This window comes from Scardinius erythrophthalmus, assembly GCF_964197995.2.
Source record: "Scardinius erythrophthalmus genome assembly, chromosome: 16".
Lineage (NCBI taxonomy): Eukaryota > Metazoa > Chordata > Actinopteri > Cypriniformes > Leuciscidae > Scardinius > Scardinius erythrophthalmus.
The window spans coordinates 28,768,210-28,789,171 of record NC_138236.1 but is presented as its reverse complement, the minus strand read 5'-3'; the positions used below and the strand labels follow the sequence as shown (position 1 = coordinate 28,789,171).

The following is a 20,962-nucleotide window of genomic DNA, read 5'->3' as shown; positions in this document are numbered from 1 at the left end:
AATATGCATTACAACACAGTAATAAAGTATGTGCAGACTTCATAGAAAGTGTAACCAAAATAGTGTTCATCAAAGATACCACAATATTAGACATGTTTTTGGTGAAAAAAACACTGTCTTCATGTACCTGAAACATAAGAGGTGTGGTGGCAGAGGAGAAATTGAGACTCTTGGCAGTGTGGGATTCTGGGTCATATTTGGACATGTAGCCTTTGATGATGACGGTTTTGGCAGTACCCTGTTCTCCTATCAAAAGCACAGCCTGAAACACATGAAGAAAACATGAGTAGACTCCAGAGAGGGCGACCATCTGTCCTTGTGCAAGGCTAATCATAGTGCTGGCAGCACAGGAAAAGTCTTGATGACAAACAAACTAGCTGTCCATCTAAACAAGCCTCACTCAGACAAATCAATAATGCAGCACTGCATGGTGTCATTGTCGAGAACCTACACTAGAAAATACAATCTACAATATATTTAGTGTTTTTTATAAGATCCAGAGGGTTTTATAATACAATGTACAATTGCATTCCAATTCACAAAGACAGATAACACAATTCCACAAAATGGTGCTTGTTCTTGTCTGAGAGCCAGTGCTCGATGGGTGTTCGGTCAGGTTTATGTGGAACCCTTGTGTTTACACTGTCTAGGGAATTGAATAATTCCATAATAACTACTGTAAACTAACAAACATAGCATTTTGCAGTCTTTTTTTACTGCCAGTTTCGAGAACATATGATATGCATATATGTACTGCATATATACAGTAAATTACAATATTAATAATGTAACAGGCAGATAAATGTACAGCCTGATCATTAAATCGAAATGTGTTATTTTTATTTTATTTTTTTAAATTGAAAGTCAAATAAGAGTGAAAAGGCTCTCACCTTGCCCTGCTTTGCAATGGTCTGGATGAGGAAGTCAGTGCGAACATTGTCTACGTTGGGCACCAATATGGAGCCATACTCTGGTGTAGAGTCAGGTGGGTAAATATACTCTTCCACTCTGGTATTCCAGTGAACCCAATGGCCTACAAAACACACAATTTCCATTGTCAGTACTGTGAATAGAGCATCTTGCAAGAACCTTTATTAAAACTCCATAATGAACTGCCAATGTGTTCCATAATTAAATCGGGTTATTAACCCTGGTTCTGACTCACAAGTGGAGTTTTTGCCATGAAAATGTAAGGGCTGGGGAACTTGCTGCTAATTAGGCATCTAATTAAAATGTACACTATTTTGCGACAAATTTTCTAAGGAAACTTAGAAACCAGAGAATTTTGGGTCTAAGCTATTTTGTTTCAAGCTTTAGCTATGAAAAGAAGTCAACCTGGAATATACTTATTGTGGTCCGTCAATAAATGCCCAACAAAACGAAAGAATAAAAACAATTTTGAGTGTCAGATTTGTCTGGAGGCAGACTACAGACTTCAGATTCACTATTCTCCATAAACATGCAAATTCTCCTCTCAATAGGAAAAATGTCATAGAAATTATGTAGACTGCTGCTTGAATTGTACTGACAGAAAGAGTAATTTCCCAGCATGCTCTTGTTCAGAAGAAAAACCTTTAGTCAGTCTTACTAAAACAGCTTTTCTTGTCATTTACCAATCAAAAAAGTTGGCAAGTTGAAAACATTTACACAATTATTATAAATCAAAGATTTATATGCAAACAGAACCATAGACAAAGACAGATAAAAATGAAGCAAATATAACACAGAATGAGGCGTGTGACTGTGTTAGATACCATCATTAGTGACGTAAAAGTCGAACATAGTGTCCTCGCTGTGGGGAGGGATGTTGGGAAGGTTCAGGCAGATGTTGTCATGGTGACGGAGCCATTGCTCCATCTTCATTCGATCATCCAGTTCCAATAGGGCTCCCACACTCCACATGAGAGCGAAGACATACAGACGTTCCATGTGCTCACGAGACAGCTCCCCTCCCTGCTCCTGATGGGTTACATCATCAAAGACACCATCAAAGGTCTGTCAGAGCATAAAGGCCTGTTAAAAATGTTATTTTTGCACTCATGAAACCAGAGAAAAGATATTATGCATTATCTGATATATCCAAATATTAATAATAATAATAATAATAATCTAATCCTTAACTTGTGAAAATGTTCAGTATACCCATATGACCACTGAATATGTTTTGATAACTTTTGTTTAAGAATAATATGCATGATACGTTTTGGGAAATGTTCATTTGCTGTACGTACGTACCAGATTGGATGCATTCATAAGTCTGTAAGTCTGACAGTGGCAGAAAATAAACTGCTAGAAGCTACAAAATCTGGGTTAATGGGACAACAGCTGTTATTTAAATATATTTTGAGAGAAACAATTGTGTATTATTAAAGGGATGGTTAAAATATTAAATAAGAATTTGATGTTACATGCAAATTTACCTTATGACACTAAATTGACCATTTATGAAAACAAAGCTTCACGGTCAGGATTATCAGCACATTAATATACACTACCATTCAAAAGTTTAGGGTCAGTAAGATTTTTAGTGGGTTTGAAAAAAGTCTTGTATGCTCACCGATGCATTTATTTGATCAAAATACAGTAAAACCAGTAATATCATTACAGTTTACTCCTCAAGTAACATTTCTTATTATTATCAGTATTGAAATAAGTTGTTACAGAGTTACAGTTGGTTTGAAACAGTGATCTATTTTCAGAATTATTTGATAAATAGGTAGTTCAAAACAACAGCATTTATTTAAAATAGAAATCTTTTTAAGAATCTTTTTAAATCTTTTTTACTGTCACTTTTGATCAATTTAATGTGTCCTCGTGGTATACAAGTACTAATTTCTTAACACTAAATACTATTAACACTAAATAATTGAAGTTGGATTTGAGAGAGGGAAAAACTCTACAGGAAGGGAAAAGACACGACTGCACTAGTGATAAGAATATACAAATACATTCAAGGCCAGTCAGTTAGACATTAATGTTTCTTTTCAGGTACAGTCTGAGGTGTTAATATTCTTTAACATCCAATTCACAACAATATTAATTGACACTGTCTGTGTCATGGCCATTCACACAAATGTTTCAATTACATAATCATTTGCAGGTTGCATTGTTAGTGCTCTATACACACTGTCTATGAAAGAATTACATCAAACCCAAAGTGCTTTTGAAGGTTATAGGTCCTTTTTTATAGAGCCAGTGGGTATAATGCATATTTGGTTCATGTTTAATTCTCATAGAATGATAGTGTGGTGACAATAGGGCTGTATAATGTGTATCTCAAAACTAAATGCTTTACAAATGACAATGCGAGTGATAATGTGTGACATTTACTGGGGACAGTTCATCCTAATCATATTCATGACTTTCAGATAAGGAGAAAATCTGCATGGGTTGAATGTCAAAATGACATTCAAACTGAAACTGAAGTCCTGAAACTGGTCGGGACTTCAGTATTTATATTCATTCATAGATTGATTCTGTTTATATTGTATCATATAATAATGAGCTTACATATTCTATTTTCTTCAGCTGATCAACAAGCAGTTTAATGATGGCCGCTGTGAAGATTAGTCAAATCTCACTACATTAAAGGTAGCGAAATTGTATTATTTTGCTATAACCATTGCTATACCATTTCTTTATCAAATCACCCTATTACTAGTACACAGTTTCAGGTGTCAGACATTTTATAGTGCTGTCAGAAACCATTGCTAATTCCTAAAATGCTTCATAATAAGATTTGAAAACATCCATAATGCACCGATGAATCTCATCAAATGAAATCTTGTACGTGGAGACATTCTTTATACTACATCACCACTGCCCTCTTCGGTGCACAAAAGCACTCTTATTTAATTTTGTACATTGCTCTCTCAGTTAGAGGACTGCATGACTTCCACTATATAGGAATAGTTTATGAGGGGATAGGGGAAAATCTTGTATATGCATAATGGACTGTTTGGCACTAATGTATAAAACAGGGGTGTTCAATTAAAGTTCCAAGAGTGCTATAATAACCACGTCAACTGAAGCGTACTTCATGCTTGTTATGTCTTTAGTGCGAGAGAGAAGCAACATGCAAATTGGCTTAAGAAGTGCGTCTGGACCTAAATAAAAGAATTTGAAGATATAGCGCTAGACATAAATGACCCTGAATGCTTGTGGTGTGTACATCTCTGTTGTTTTTACGGATGCTCACTTAAACTGTAGAAAGGTTAAAATGGTCCAACCGTTGTCTCATGGGACAGAAATGGACAGTAGTCTACTAATTGGTGACCCCTGGTATACAGTGCACGTACTAACAACTGCGCTACTCTGTTTTTTAATGACAGAAGCTGAAGTTTAAAACCCTTATTTTTGGATTGACATGTTAGTAAGCAGTCTTTCACTGTTGCAAAATCTGTAATGAGGACTACAACTGTTGACAACCTTGGGCTGAATGAGTCCTTGCAGCATGTTTATGCACTGCATGATGATGAAGGCCTCCAGCATGTCCATCTTATACTGCAAAGATTGAACGCTGAACCGATAGAGCTCAGGGAAGGAGGACGAAAAGAGATCCCTCAGGACCACCCCTTCCTGAGGGGAGCGATTCTTCAGCCAGCCCTGAAAGCACACACACAAACACACAAGTGAAAAACCCGTAAGGAAGGACATACACATAATGGGAGATATCTGCACAGTGAAATTAAATGAACTATCCTTTAGAGCTCAACAATAGTTTCTCCATCTTCTCTGTCTTTCTCTGGCTCTCCTTCATTTACTCTTCATGCATTGAACAGTTGAACACTTTGAAGTCTGTTATAAAGACAGAGAGAAATGCCTGGGGGATTTTAGACTTCATTAATTCAGAGTGGAGTAAAAGGAAAAACTAGCAGAGCCACTGGTTTCTACATTCGAGGTTCTGTGGGTGCCTTTTTTCCACTTTTATTATGCAAATGTGGAGGGAAATATTGTAGATTCTAGTTGTTCTCAAATTTCTTCAAACTTGGCTAATATACTAAATTTATTACCCAAAAAATTATGTTTCTCATAATTTATAAATAATCATGTTGCTCCAACCCATAAGACTTTAATTCAACTTCAAAAGACAAATGGAGACAGAATTCAGTGCCTTCATTCCCCAAAAATTTTAAAGGGATAGTTCACCCAAAAAATTCAATTCTGTCATTAATTACGCCCCCTCATGTTGTTCCAAACACATAAGCCTTTCTTTCATCTTCAGAACACAAATGAAGATGTTTTCGATGAAATCTGAGAGATTTATGTCCCTCCATTGACATCTATGCAACTATCACTTTGATGCTTAAAAAAGAGGATCATAAAACTAATTAATATGAATTGAGTGAGAGAGACACGATCGCTGTATATGATGAACAGATTGAATTTAGGCTTTTAATCACATATAAACCTTCACCAACTCACACATCAGGTAAACGGAAGCTCAAGCATGTTTGCTTGACGTGCGAGAATCACTGAGGTTCATTCTTGTGTTACGCATCAGGTTTGAGCTTCCGCAAGAACCAATGAGGTCCATCCTCGTGTGTTATGCCGCACATTTGAGGTTCATTCTCGTGAGTTATGGGGCATGTTTGAGCTTCCGCAAGAACCAATGAGTTTTTTTTCTTGAGCGACAATCAGGATCAATTGAGATTCTGTTTATGTTCGCTGATCAATGTTTAAATGTGAAAAAAGCCTAAATTAAATCTGTTTCTTATCATATAAAGCGATCAAGTCTCTTCAGAAAATTATATGGATTAGTTTTATAATCACTTTATGAACTTTTTGAAGCGTCAAAGTGGTAGTTGCGTAGCTCTCAATGGATAGAAAAGAAAGCTCTCAGATTTCATCAAAAAGATCTTCATTTGTGTTCTGAAGATAAGCAAAAGTGTTATGGGTTTGAAACAACATGAGTCTGATTAATTTAAATTTTTAGGTGAACTAACCCATTAACGCTTCAAAAAGTTATACCAGACATTATACCAGTAATTCATTGGAATCAAGCAGTTTAATCCAAGTCTTCTGAATAGGCATGATAATTGTATATGATAAAAGAGTGTTCACATATAAACATTAATCACCACACATACATAGAGCATGGTAAACATGGCAAGTGTAAACTTAACCATGCTTGGTTGATGCACAAAACCGAATGAGGTTTGTTCTCATGTGTCACATTAGCACATTTGTGACCCTGGACCACAAAACCAGTCACATGGGTCACAATTTTGAAATTGAGATGTGTACATCATATGGAAGCTGAATAAATACGCTTTCCATTGATGTATGGTTTGTTAGAATATGACAATATTTGGCCGAGATACAACTATTTGAAAATCTGGAATCTGATGGTGCAAAAATGAGGTTTGTTCTCGTGTGTCAAGTTAATACAGTAAGACCATATTTGATGTGCTCTGTGCATGTGTGTCAATTAATGTTTACATGTGAATAAAAACATAAATTAAATCTTTAAAGTTTTCTAGGTTTGGAACGAGATGAGGTTGAGCAAATGATTAAAGATATTGCATTTTTGCATGAACTAACCCTTCAAGTTAAACACAGAGACTTCTCAGAAAAGAAAGAAAAAAATAGACAGCTTAACAGAATAGTTCACTCAAAAATTATAATTCTGCCCTCAATTGCAAACCCTCATTTTGTTTGAAATCCACATGATTCCAAATTTTTGAAATCCAAGGAATATACTGGTATCTCTTTTGGTGTAGCTCTGAAGTCTCATTTACCATTATACACATTCAAGCTTGAGCTTCAAGGTTTTCCTTGTGGTGTCTTTTGTCATTACATGTATGGATATTAGAGAAAGCATTAATTTAAGAGCTATGGCCGTTTTTCAGAGAATTACCTAAATTTTGGTCTGTTCCTCATACAAAGCTACGATAGCTTTCAGAAGACAATAGTACACTCATGAATACTGCTTTTATGATACATGTGTTGTCCTTTTTGGAGCTTGAAAGCCACTTAGTCTTGAAAAAGAGCATAATATTTCCTGTTTTGTTCCATGAAAGGAAGAATATTTGAACAAAGGAGTAAGTAAATGACATCATTTTCTTTTTTGGGTGAACTATTTCTGTAGATTTTATGGAAGCAAGCATCCGGTAACACTTTATTGTACAGTGTCATTGTTACATGTTCCATGAAGTTACTATAGTAATAACTATAAATTATGTATTAGTACATGCAGCTAACCCTAAACCGAACCAAACCCTAATCCTAATCCTAATCCTACTAGTACATGTAGTTATTTAATATATTAATTAGTCTTTAAATGCATTATTACAGTGTAACAAAGAAAACAAAATTAAGTGTAACCAAGCATCCTCTGACAGTAATCTTTTTAATTACTTAAATTGGTAACACTTTATTTTGATAGTCCACTTTAGACATTCTAACTTTAAGTAACTTTGTGACTACATGTCAACTACCAGTCATTAGAGTATTAGTAGACTGTCTGCTTAATATCTGCAACACTATTTTGATGGTCCCCCAAAATAAACTCTACTGCTGAATATAAGAAACTTGGCAAGTACGTCAACTTATTCTACTAACCCAGACCTACAGTTTACTAATACTCTAATGAGAGTTAGTTGACATTGCAAATGAATGAGAGTTAGTTGACACTGAGAAGTTGCAAAGTTACTTTTAGTTATTAGAATGTCTATGGTGGACTATCGAAATAAAGTGTAACCCTTAAATGATCTAAATATAGAATACTTAATAATAGTATCATTCAGTACTAATTTGTTATTACCCACCTCCAAAATAGGGCTCCAATTAAGGACAGAAGAGCTCATAAACACCATCCCATTACGGGACACTGTGGCCGGGGAGGCGTTATCGATGTTGTGTGGCTCAAACACAATCTTGCAATTGGGGGCCATGGGGATGCGGTCACCATTGGCCAATGTCAGTGTACGGTTATCATCCAGGACTGAGTTTAGGTTTTCAATCCATATAGCATCAACTGGCCCGTCAAGAACAATCCATATGTGTTCCCCTAAACACAAACCATGTACAAATGAGTACAAATGAGAAATGAAATAAGATACAGATACAATTGCATAATGTTGTGGCTTCCATCAATCATTATGATCAATGATTGACATTTGACATCTTATGGCTGATTGCTTGGCCCATTAGTGTCAAAAGCCCTGTTTGATGGCTGCACTTGTTCATTGATTTAAAAAAACGAGTCGATAGGTTTCAACATGTTTCCATTTAAATGAAACATTCTCTTTCATGTGTTATAGATCTCAGTGCCTTTTTGTAAAGGGAGGGAATAGTACACTCTTGCCTGTTTGAGAGGCTTTTCAACCACTTTGCAAACCATCAGCTTTCTTACACAACTGACCAGACAAAAAAAGCCCTGAGGGGCTCTGCTGACATATATTAAAACATTTGCTCCCTCAAAAGTAGATGTGTTTTTTTAAACATTTTAGACCAGACATGCTATGTTTAATAGTTTTAATGTTCAGTGCTGTATACTTTAAAGTTACTTTTATATGTGCAATAATCTGAGAAAATACAGTATTAGGAGCTAAAATAAAAACTGTATAACACTTCATTTTGCAGTGTCCTTGTTACATGTTACATGTATTTATTATATTAATGACAGTTAATTATTAATTACATTTAATTACATGCTACTAACTCTAAACCAAACCCTAATCCGAACCATAACCCTACAGTAAGTACATGTTTTATTTAATATTACTCAGTACTTAATTATAATTACACTGTAAAAAGGACACCTTCAAATAAAGTGTAACCAAAAGCTTCTTCTGCTTATGCATATTCCATACAATTTTTTTAACAGGTGATCTACCTTTCTTTGCTCTGAGTGTTTTCCTCCAAAGAGTGGAAAAGATTCCATCAGTCCAGTCGTTGGTTGCCACATCGAGTCGACCAAACATTTGAGGTGCAGTAATAGCTTTAGGGTTCATACGCATCTCTCTGTGAGGTTGGCCACAATCTAAACATGCATTTACAGTAAGTTGCATATAAATTACAAATGTTTACTATTTACATCACCAATGAAATGATCCCTGTCCACTGTAACATAATGGCCTAGTTTTTGTGGCTGGTGTCTAATTCTCACCAGTCATGGCCTTCATAAGAGTATGGATGCAGGTTGTTTTTCCTGCTCCGCTGGGTCCTAGTGCCATCATCCCATGACGAACTCTTTGAGTCTCATACAGCTGAATGATCTTTAACCTCCACGGTGGGTGATTGATAAGACCAGCCTCAGTTACCTAGTAGAATAACAAAGGTTTTGGTTTTGATTTTAATTCCCAGTGCTCAACCTAACAAACATTCAGATTCATATATGATAATTTTTTTCAAACCTGTTTGTCTATGGCTGATTCCAGATCAGGGTATCCAGCTTTATCCAACTGAATTCCAGGGAAAAGATCTTCAATCAAACTGAGGAACAATGGCTCATCCTCATCAATCTTAAAGGGCAGAGACAAGTGTCATTTCATTGTTATGACAGATGCATTTAGAAAGAAATTCTGACATTGAACCACAACCTGATATGAGAGAGAATATATAATCAAATAAGTGTCATGTTTATACTGTATATTCATGAGGTGTCATATGAGAAAACTATGTATGTATGTGCGCTGGTATTCTTACCAGTTTGGACAGATTCATGTCTCGCAGAACTCTCATGACAATAGTAGACTCTGTGTCATTGGGATTGGCCCGTTTTGCGGCACCAAGAGTGCGCAGGACAGACAGAATATTGCGCAGACCAAAGTCATAATGGACCTAGAAAAAAAATCATAAATTTACTTAAAAAGTAAGTTATAAAGTTATAAAGGTTAAAATCCGCTATAGTTTTATGGACACCTGATATTGGTGAAATTGTCTTTTTCATCCCTGATTAAGGTCAAGTTAAGTCACCTTTATTTTTATAGCACTTATACAATACAGATTGTTTCAAAGCAGCTTTACAGGGATAAACAGAAAAATAATGATTCAACAATGCTGTTATGATCAGTGTTCAGTATCTGTTCCCTATCAGTCAGTCACGTTCAACGTTAATCGTCAGTGACTGATGAATTAGGATCTCGGCTGAGAGCCCAATCACCTTCAAGTGGTAAAAGAACGAGCCAATGCACGTTGGCTAGTGAGATTTGCATCGCGAACTGCACCCCCGCTTCCAGGTATATAAGGCCTTGATTGCAATACTCACATCAAGCTTATTGAAATTTTACAGATGGTTTAGATGTAGATGTTTTATTGAATGTTTCATTTGAAGTCACCATTATGGAGCTCAGTAGCAGCAGCATCTCTACTAATTGTGGATCTGTAAGGTTAATTGCCTTGATACTGAGAAATGTCTAGTAGTTTTGCAGATTCAAAACTATTTTAACTATTTTATTTTCCATACAGTAGCCTACCTGTGTGCATTTGTATGGAAGAGAAAATGTGAGAAAGAGAGTATACTTTCCATAGATAATGAAACGTAATTTTGTGGGGAAAACAAATTGTCTTTTTTATCTTATTGTTTGTTATATTTATTTGCTTGGTCAGTGTCTTTGTGGGTTTTGGTTCATTTGCTGTTGTAAGATTTAAGTACCTTTGAAATAACTTAAATCATTTGGCGAAGTTACATGGAACTATGATGCGTCCAAGACCTGCCTGGAACTACCATAGCTATGTGTTACTGTAAAAATTATTGCACACTTTAGAACATTCTTCAACCAGTCAGAATCAAGCATTCAACAGCACCATAGTATAATACATACCGGTAATATTTAGTTCCTCAGCAACACTTTACTGTTTTTTCTAGTCTTTTCTTTAAATCTAGTTTACAATGAGCAGGGAAGAACTGACTGGAAAATCGGAATATGTTATTATTAAGTATATACTATACACTGTAGTACATTGTTACTAATGATAGTCACCTGTTTAGAGAGCTGCTCCTCACACAGTTTGTACAGAGTGAAGAATTTCCTGGCCAGCTCGATATTGTCAATGAAGCCACAGCTTGCCAGTTTCACTCTGATAATGATCTGTCTGTCAGGAACCATCATCGCCACTGAGCGGAAGTTAATTTTCAGATTCTCAGGAAGTTCCTGTCTCCCTGCGTATCCAGGATTCTGTACGAAAAAAAAAAGAGAAAATAACAACCCACTGTACAGTATATTGTTTATATGACAGTTAGCCTGAAAGTGTAACCTTATATTTCATTGGGTCTTTAAATCACAGTTTAGTCAGATTTCCACATAGTCTTTGAGATTTATCTATAAAAAAACTGTATTCGTAATATCTTCCATGTATTTCATATAGTATGAAAAAAAATAAGCAAACTTTATTAAGAGTAAACGGTGCCCCTAACTGTCCTAAACATTGTAATAAACATTGTAACTTGGCACATTAATATATAATTCAGCTGATGGACAGTCACAGGTGCATGTATTAGCTACAGTAAAAGGTAAAGATAAAAGGAAGAGATAAAATGTATTGGAGTGGATTGCACATTCCTATGAGTTCTTAGTTCGCAAGTGTTAAATAAACTTTCAAATCTCTGTGAGATGTGTGATATTTCGAAGAAGACATAAATGCACCTGCTCACCATCGTGAGGAAGATGCCAAACTCAGGGTTCATCTCTACATTATCTCCATCAGTAAAGATAAAGTTCTTCCGCCGTTCTTTCTTGCAGGTGAGCACAATGGCGATTTGTTGAGCCGCCACTGAGAGCACCGGCAGGTCGATACGGTTAAACTCATCAAAACATCCCCAGGAGCCAGACTGAGCAAGACCTGAAGACAGAAAAAAAAAAAAAAAAAAAAAATCATCCCCAAGTATGCATAAAGCAAAACACGAACACTCTGATGAAATGACAACGCATTGGTTTCTCATATTAATTTCACACATCATATCATACAAATATTGCTTGTGTATGGGTAATGAATTATGGATTATTGCTTACAGACTTCACATGTATTATCATTATGGTTATATTACAAGGATATGCTTTCATTTAATTTGCAACAATAAAGTAACATTTGTTTTTATAATGTGCATTGAGCACACGTGTGTGTGGCACCTTTGAATATCCTGCCCAAGCCTCTGAAGTCCATCTGGTCAGAGCAGTTGAAGACCACCACATATTTGCCCAGGCAGCGGCCCATGTCCTTCGTGGTTTCCGTCTTTCCTGTTCCTGCTGGCCCGGCTGGGGCTCCACCCATGCTCATTCCCAGAGCTTGAGCTAAAGTAATGTAGCATCTAGGAAACATATTGAAAATGATGCAAGGAAAAGGCAAGATAAAGTAACATCTGCACTGCAAAGGAACTATTTCTAAATCAGTATTTTTGTGTGTTGTCCAGTAAAAAATATCTGAAAATTTATAACAGGATGCATCTCTAATTAACTATCTACATTTTTTATTAAGCGTACATACAAATGATTTAATTAATTATTTAAATCAAAACAAATGATGCTAATGTATCCAAGTATGTTTAGACATCAAGCAAGACAAAATAGGAAAATGCAGTGTACACGGAAAGTAATAAACATGCAATAAATGTAATATGTACATTTAGCTTATATGGCTATTTTAGGGCCATTAATATATAAGGGCCAAATTCTCATTATCATAATGTAATATATATATATATATATATATATATATATATATTCTAATATAAACTAATATATTATTTCAGCTGTAAAGTTGTTATACATAGAAGTTTTTGAAAAAATACCATTTTTTTTAGTAATGATAATCTAAAATTAATCAACATTTTAAATAATCACAATTATAAAACATCCAGACACATTACAGTAATTAAAATATGGGGAACATACAGTATGTTTAATTACCATGAAAGCAAATAAAAAGAGTCATACAAAAAAACACAATGGTAGTAATCTTCATTTTCCTTATGCACAATATAATTTCTTCATCATTTTGTTGGGCTTTTGTATTATTTTGTTCTGAGCAGAATTTATAATTGTATGGTCTATGAGAAATCACATCTGATTTATAATTGTAAATTGCGCCGCAGTGAGAAAATAGAGGCAAACGAGCTTGTTATTGCTAGAGGCACCTGTCAGTGAGAGGAGTGATGACCAGCCTGTCAGTGCAGCCTAGAAACTCATTCTGATAAATGAAAGCCACATCAGTGATGCTGATCATCATCTTATCCGTGTCCTCGTTGAAGTAAAAGCGGCATTGTTTCAGCCATTCAAAGTCTGTGGGGCTTTTGATGTGCAAACGACACTGTGTGAGAAGAACAGGAAATATCAGTTTTTGCTGGGTGGTTATCTTTTGGAGTTGTCTCAAATGGATGTACACTGAGGGTTGTGACATACTCAGTAATTTAGCATTCAGTCATGAGATATCAAAACTTCCAACCTTGCCAGTTGACATAACCCCAGAAGTGACTGCAATGTTAATTTGGCAGTCTGCATTAGCTAAATTGCCTATTCTAGAGCTTTAAAAATTGAAGATAATAAAGTTCTAAAATTCTAAAATACAGAACTCAAATGAGCAACTATCAACAATGCTGAGACTTTATTAGAATAATAATGGGCACTCACCAAATCGTCAAAGATGTCCCTCTGGTGTACGTGAATGGTGATTAGGGTTTCATACTTTGTCCGTTCAACAGCTCCAAGGTTCTTTGTGGTCATGTCAATTAAATTGTTGAGGAGCTCAAGAAAAAAATGGTTGGTTTTAGCCATGATCTTACGGTCATATCTGGCATTGCTCAAAGCATCCTCAGAATCTTTCGTCCAGATCATCTGGATTCCTAGTAAACCAACCTAAACCACAGAAACCAATAGTCTGGTTAATATACTATACCATTTTTTTTTAAATTTACTTTATAAATTCTATCACTGTCGATATTTTGAATACCTGTGCAGGAAAGGAGTCCAAAAATTCAATCAACTCAAAACCAGAGTCTTGAATGGCAAGTGCAGCCTGACGGATGACGAGGTGCAAAGACCTCTGGGATTCTTTCAGTAGTGCATTAAGCCAGACCTCCACATTGCCCTCTGCTATGACAGGCCTTTCCAGCTCAACTGTCTCACCCTCTCGTGATGATATCGCCAAAACCTTATCATACATCTAAAAGCAAATCCAGTGTTGGTTATTTTGGAAAAGCAGATATTTTTAAACAAATGTATACTTTCCTAACATTCCTCAAAAGCCTGATGGATTATATTTGATGCTAACATTTTAACAGGATGTTTCTCAAAAAATGATGTATGGATAATGAAAGAAGTGTTTATCTTACTAACAATATAAAAGTTATTCTTATTTACTTTATAAAAATGTGTATAGATTTCACAGCAAAAAAGAGATGTGTACCACAACATTGTCACAATTGTTTTGTTAGTTTTTCACTTTCACTTTTCATATCGCCAGTTTCATGTTTTCCTTTGTTCAGATTTCCCACCACTCTTTAGTTGCCATGGTTACTGATTATGACTAGTCATTCCGTTCAGCTGTTCGTCATTAATCACCATTGTTTGCACTACTATTTAAGTTGCTGTGTTTTCAGTTCTCATTTGTCTGGTCACGTTAATGCTTAGGTTGTGTCTGCCTTGTTGACTTGTGTGGATTATTAAAGACTTTCTGAACCTTATCTTCTTCAGCGTGTGCTTTCTAAACCCAGCGTGACAGATATGAAGAGGGACGTTTTTAGAATAAGAAAGTATGCTTTCTAGGTTAAAATAGTGATCACCTTTTCATGGAAGCGGACACATTTGATGTTGTCAAAGATGTTGAGCAGGTGAGCCTGGATGGTGTGCGAGTCAGATGCTTGGCCCAAAATCTCCAGCAGTGCAGGATCCGAAACAAAGAAGAAACGTGGAAACAGCAATCGCTTTTTCTCCAGGTACCTGTAAAGCAGAAGACAAGCTTAAAATTAGCAGCACTATAAATTAGATCCACTTTAACCTGACTAAAATAAGCAACTTAAAAATATAATTTCAAACCTGAGTCAAAAACTCTGGCAAACTTTTTTTTTTTTTTTTTTTTTACTCCACCTAGGTGTCACCTGTGACAACAGAACTGCAATGGTCCCAGGTGCATCTTGCTATAGAAACTGGTTATGAAACTGCTGAATCCTGATATAAGGACTAGACTGAAAAACAGATGTGTTATGTACCCTGTGAGAGATTTTTGACACATCTCTAGCTGTTCCAGCAAGTGAGGCAGCAGCTGACCCATAGTCTCATCTCCCACACACGACTGGACTACATTGGGCATCTCATGAGCTCGAGTCATGATTTTCACCCACGATTTATCGATGTTGGAGAAGCGCTTTGCCTCCTAAAAGAGAAGGTTTCACTTGAATTTAAGGTTTCACATTAAATATTTAACTCTAGGGAAACAAGAAACATCTGTGGTATCTGGAATTTGACAAAACAAAACATCTCTGAAATCTGTGTTATTAAACAAAACAAACAAAAGACTGGTTATAAAATGGAGATTCTAAAAAAAAGTTAAAATCTTATTATCATAAAGCAAAAAATATATAATTAGTTCAATGTTGTGATATATTATTTCAATCGTAAAGAACAATTATAAAGTATAATTTTAAGTATGTAATTATTAGAATTTTTGATAACACTTTACAATAAGGTCACATTTAACATTAGTTAATGCATTAGTTAACATGAACTAACTATGAACAGTATATTTTTACAGCATCTATTAACCTTCATTGAGGTTAGTTAAATATCTAATCGTTCATTGTTTGTTCATGTTAGTTCACCATGCATTAACAGATACAACATTTTAATGTTGACCATATTTTAATAATGTATTAGTAAATGTAGAAATGAACATAACCTAAGATTAATAAATCCTGTATATGTATTGTTTATCGTTCATGTGAACTGTTAACAAATTAGACTTTATTGTAAAGTGTTACCAGTTTTTTTGTATATTGTAAGATTCATCTAAAAATTGTTTTGAACATTGGACAACATCATATATAATAGTATTATTAAATGTTCAAGACAACTTCTAAAGTTTATCAAGCATCAAACTAAACAATATTAGACATAGAAAAAAAAACATATTTACTGTATATTGAGTACTTAGTAAATGTGACTTAAAATACATTGAGCTCATGTGGGTTCAAAATCATAATGTGTTATGAGCATGTCCTGTTCCCCCACTTTTTTCCCCATCGTTTCTTCACTTTCAATAAAATGGCCAAAAAAGTGTCAATGTGTGGAGTGAGACTGAAAATTACCTTTGGCAGCTGTTTGGCTATGTCTCCACCAACAAAAACAGCCTCAAGGTAAATCCAGAGGTTTTGTACAGTCATCCAGTTCTCAATGATATCTGTTGTATTGGAGAGGTTCTGAACCCACTTCTGGATCTGGGCTTTGAACGGTGTGTTGTATCTACAGAGATATAAGGCACAAAGTCTGGAGCATTAGAGGATAGGCTAAATAACTGTCCCAAATCATTCCATTTGATTTTCCTATGCCAGTGTACTGTACTTCATAAACTTGCAACATATATACATCTAAAATGTAATACCACAATTCAACACGGTCAATACGCCAAATTCACGAGAGATTTTTTTTTTATCAATTTATTATTAAATCGTAAATTTTCACAGAAATAAGTAAATAACACTTGAATAATAGAATATAAATAAACTGTAATGGACAGTAGAATTTTCCAGAGAAATTAATTGTTGATCTAATGGCTCACCTGTTGCTCATAAGGGAACCAAGCACCATCAGGCTGTCCTCCATGTTAGTAATGATCTCAGATGTACTGTCTCCTCTCAGAAGGAGCTCGCCTCTGGTTTTAAAGTGGGCAAAGGTAAAGGTCTTGTTGTCCCATTCCGCAATTACTTGCTTGAGTTTCTGCTCGATGTCACGCTCCTTCACAGCACTGATACAGATATCCTGCCCAAATGTGTTGTTACAATCATAATGTATTCTTTACAAATTTTTTAAAAAGTGGAGAACTTTAAGGCCAAAACTACAATCTAATCTCTATTTATGTCTATGGAATTAAAAACTAATTCTGACCTCTATTTCTTCTTTGTACTTCAGCAGTGGGGCTTCCATGATGTTGCGAAGCTTGAAGTTATCAGTTTCGACCTCAAAGGTGTGACTTGTAACCTCAGTAATTCTCTTCCAGTGGCGTGTCATCATTGCTTTGTTAGTCATTAGATCCAGCAAGGGGCAGCACTCACTAAATTCGTCAATAGTTTTTTTCAGGTCAAGAAATGCCTGCCACTCTTTAAGGGCCCGCGGCAGCTTACGGCACCTACAAAACAAAACAAAAAAATTTAAACGTGTGAAATTTAAAGTTCAATGTGTCTGATTTCACATTTAAAGATATTTATTATTAGCTTTGTGCATTTTTGTCCGCTATTACTTTAAATTAACATTGAGTGACTGCATATAGTAAAGTCAATCTTGGTGACTGCAAATTACTCTGTTGTAAACTATAAAGATGTCCATACTTATTATATTTAACTCAAGTATACTTTAAATTGCATCAGACAGAAAACTCTCCATTCATCCTATTATTGTGAAACGATTATTGCATTACACTGGTACTTGCTCCAACACAACTGGGCTTTAATTTCAGTTCTTGACAGGCATGGAGAATGAATCTCTTCTCTGAGAAGCTTCTGCAATTACCAGAACAGACCAGCACAATCGAAATCCCCTGGTCCCTTCATGCTTTTCAATGTAACTTATTACATGACTGCCAGAGAGAGGGTCTTCAGAATTTTTGTTTGACTTCTGTAGCTTTCTCACCTCGTCTGAAACTCAAGAAGTTCATTGTTGATTCTGTCAATGTGAATGTCGGCCCATGAGATGTCATAGTAACCATTGACTGTGTCAATGACACTGTTGTAGAGTCCATAGAGCTTTTGGAGAAGTGTCAACTGTTTCCTGATCTCAAGCAGCTGAGGATGCTGGGTAACAGATAGGCCAAAGAGCTCCTCCCCACCTGTGTATGTGATGTACTTGCGGAAGAGGTTGTCAAAGCGATTCTGTGAAACGGCAGATAATTTTAAAATAAATAATCAAACCAAGGATTAATTTATATGTTTACATAAATTACATAAAATATATATATATGTAGCCAAAATCAAGTATATGTACTATGTAAGAACAAAGAGAATATGGAGTGGTACAGTGGACATAAAACTAGCTCAGTTAGTTGGAAAGCAGTAAGTTAAAAACACTGAAAAAGTTATACTGTCACTGACACGGTCATGTTTAGTTTCTGAGCTCTAGGGTGAATTCCAAACGGCATTTTTGCACCCTTGAAGGGCACACCGGGAAGGGGACACCATTTGTGTTCCAAACGAAAGTGAACAACTGAATCCCTTCACGAAGGGCCTTTCCAAAAGTCCTTTGGCGCAAGGAACATGCGATGGTCACTTCAAGGAAGTAATTTAATCATGTATGTTCATGTGACTCAGGGTGACGAATCTTCACGATTCATTTTTAAATTTAGATATTGCGGAAGAGTTGGAGTTAACATATAAACAGAATAAATTCAGGTTGTTTTGTTCTGATAAATAGACACATTTTCATCATGTATTTCATATGTAGTTTATAAAGTTTCATAGGTAGAAAATGTGTTTAATGCTTTATGTTTAATGTTTAACTTATAAAGTTAAGACCAGATCGTTACATGGTCTTTCATTGCTGCCTTCGCCAAGTGCGTTCCGAACGGCTTCATTATTGCACACAAGTGCCCTGCTCCCTCCAAAGACCCCAATTCAAGCGCTCTGCCCTTTGGAGTGAGAATAGGACTTACTTCTGATTGGAATTTGCCCCTAGTCATTCAGTTGTTGTCATGGTTTCCAATTAGTTACACCCCTGTTTCCTGTTCCTATGATTAACATCCTCAGTGTATTTAAGCCTTCAGTTCTGTTCATTGTCTTTGGTTAATGTAAGTTGGCATGTGTATGCTATCTCTTTTTGTGTTAATTAAAAGAATAAGGTCCCTATTTTAACGATCTGAAACGCAAGTATCAAACGCAAAAAGCAAGTAGCTTTGTGGGCGGATCTTGGGTGCTAAAATGGGTTGGTCTGAAGTAGCTACATTACTCATAGGTGTGGTTTGGGCGTAACGTGAAATAAACCAATCAGAACGTCATCTCACATTTCCTTTAAAAGCAAGCAAGCTTGTTCCATGGTGGATTGCTATTATAACGGCAGATTTGCCAGGCGCACGCCAGGAGCGGTTCACAGCTAAAGAGACCGACGTTCTCGTCAGGGCCGTAAAAGACAGAGCAGTGACATTGTATGGGGATGGGAGAAACCCTCCCAAATAAGATTCAGTTAAACAGGCGTATAATCATTTGGGTAAATGTGTAAGCTAGATTTATGCCTATTTTTTTCACATCTTCATGGACACCACAATAATTTCCCTTGTGTGGAATATTTTTCCTTGTAATTATGTATGCTTTGCGAATAATGCGCCACTGACTTTAGACTAGGTTTTTCCTGGTCTGTGGCGGAATTGTTTTCTGAAAAATAGCACCGGGAACGTTTGTGCCGGAACACGCCTCCTCTTTTCGCTGAACCGCCCCCGGGAGCGCAAATTCATTCCCTAATTTACCGACGTGCGTCTGTGGAGGGAATAGTCCGCTGTGCGTCGGGTGCAAAATAGGAATGATACATGCGTTGGTGTACAAAGTCAATTGCATTGGGGGCAAGATAGGGCACTAATTCTCATTAATTCTGTGTCACACAACTCTCTTCGAGATTTACTACATGCTAACCCATGACAGATACTTTGTACCAAATTATTTAAAGGGGAGAACAAAAACTAAAAATTAACAAAAAGTATTCAGTGTAATGTAGTTATATTATGATAGTATGTCAAGGAAATGTATGTTATATTTACGCAAACAAGATTAACAGGATACTGTACCTGAAACATAATAAGCCTATCACTGGCATCCTGGGGAGCCAATCCAACCACCATGGGACCATCCTAAAGATTTGACAAGCACAAAACCAGAGAAACGTATGCACATATTGTTAATTTAAGATAAACAACCACATCGTTTTTCCTGTGCAGTGGAAACATCTCGGGTTACTTGACTGTAACCCTGTCCCCTGAAAAAGTGGGAATGAGCTTCCGCTTGATTCAGTGCTCTGGGAACAATTTTTGTTTTGACCAGTTGTGAAATATGTGTGCAACACGTCTGTCGTTAGCATTTTGCGATGGCAAGGCACACCTAGAGAGTGGGACCCAAGGCGAGAAGCCGGGGTCTGAGCCACTTAGAGAGGATAAGTAGCCTGTGGCACGTAACCCTTATCTGCCTTCGGGGATTGGCCCTTGGCTGAAATGGCTTTGAGCCACAACTGAAATGGTCTCATGTGCAAAAGGCCCAAAGGGATCACCGTGGACGCAGATGCCATGAGACTAAATATTTGCTGATACTGACAAACAATACAATCTTGGCCTAGCCTGACTATGCTCAGGGTATTCTGAATGTGCCCACATCGTGATCAAATCCCATACATCCCCTAAATATGTTGTTCTCTGGGTAGGAGAGAGAACACTATTGTTGACGTTGAGTCTCAACCCCAGAGAAACTAGATAAGCTAGTTATCTCTATTTCGTAACACCAGCTCTTGTGACTGAGTTAATATCAGCCAAATGTCTATGTAATTCAAAATACAGATGCATTGGAGTCACAAAGGAGACAGTGCTGCATCCATGCACTTTGTGTATGTGTGGCGTGATAAAGCTAGGCTGAATGGAAGAACCCAATATTGATAAGCTTCGGCCATAGTATTTCTATGTGAACCTGAACCCAGTATTCCTGTAACCTTTTTCTACTTTCGTTAGGACCCACATAGAGATAACAGGCAGTAGGTTCCAAGTTCTCTGAAATGGGTACCAATTTTGATACTTCCCATTGGGGGGATGTTGGGTGTTCCGTGTCCTGGAATATTTGCTGGAAACC

The 20,962-nt window shown here is 36.3% G+C and overlaps 1 protein-coding gene across 1 annotated transcript in view; it reads right to left on the bottom strand.

Moving 5' to 3' along the window:
• Window positions 1–20,962, bottom strand: part of dnah5 (dynein, axonemal, heavy chain 5) — a gene marked incomplete at its 5' end in the record, with an annotated part of 161,185 nt that overhangs the window by 73,227 nt on the left and 66,996 nt on the right. The window contains 22 exons of the mRNA XM_081387820.1: window positions 128–262; window positions 891–1,033; window positions 1,755–1,959; window positions 4,429–4,605; window positions 7,770–8,011; window positions 8,840–8,986; window positions 9,113–9,266; window positions 9,360–9,467; window positions 9,652–9,786; window positions 10,929–11,123; window positions 11,600–11,787; window positions 12,075–12,253; window positions 13,079–13,251; window positions 13,572–13,796; window positions 13,891–14,103; window positions 14,723–14,879; window positions 15,149–15,312; window positions 16,244–16,397; window positions 16,714–16,913; window positions 17,040–17,280; window positions 17,781–18,019; window positions 19,918–19,980. Coding sequence (XP_081243946.1) covers window positions 128–262; window positions 891–1,033; window positions 1,755–1,959; window positions 4,429–4,605; window positions 7,770–8,011; window positions 8,840–8,986; window positions 9,113–9,266; window positions 9,360–9,467; window positions 9,652–9,786; window positions 10,929–11,123; window positions 11,600–11,787; window positions 12,075–12,253; window positions 13,079–13,251; window positions 13,572–13,796; window positions 13,891–14,103; window positions 14,723–14,879; window positions 15,149–15,312; window positions 16,244–16,397; window positions 16,714–16,913; window positions 17,040–17,280; window positions 17,781–18,019; window positions 19,918–19,980 — 3,837 coding nt within the window. The remainder of the gene's footprint in view (window positions 1–127; window positions 263–890; window positions 1,034–1,754; window positions 1,960–4,428; window positions 4,606–7,769; window positions 8,012–8,839; window positions 8,987–9,112; window positions 9,267–9,359; window positions 9,468–9,651; window positions 9,787–10,928; window positions 11,124–11,599; window positions 11,788–12,074; window positions 12,254–13,078; window positions 13,252–13,571; window positions 13,797–13,890; window positions 14,104–14,722; window positions 14,880–15,148; window positions 15,313–16,243; window positions 16,398–16,713; window positions 16,914–17,039; window positions 17,281–17,780; window positions 18,020–19,917; window positions 19,981–20,962) is intronic.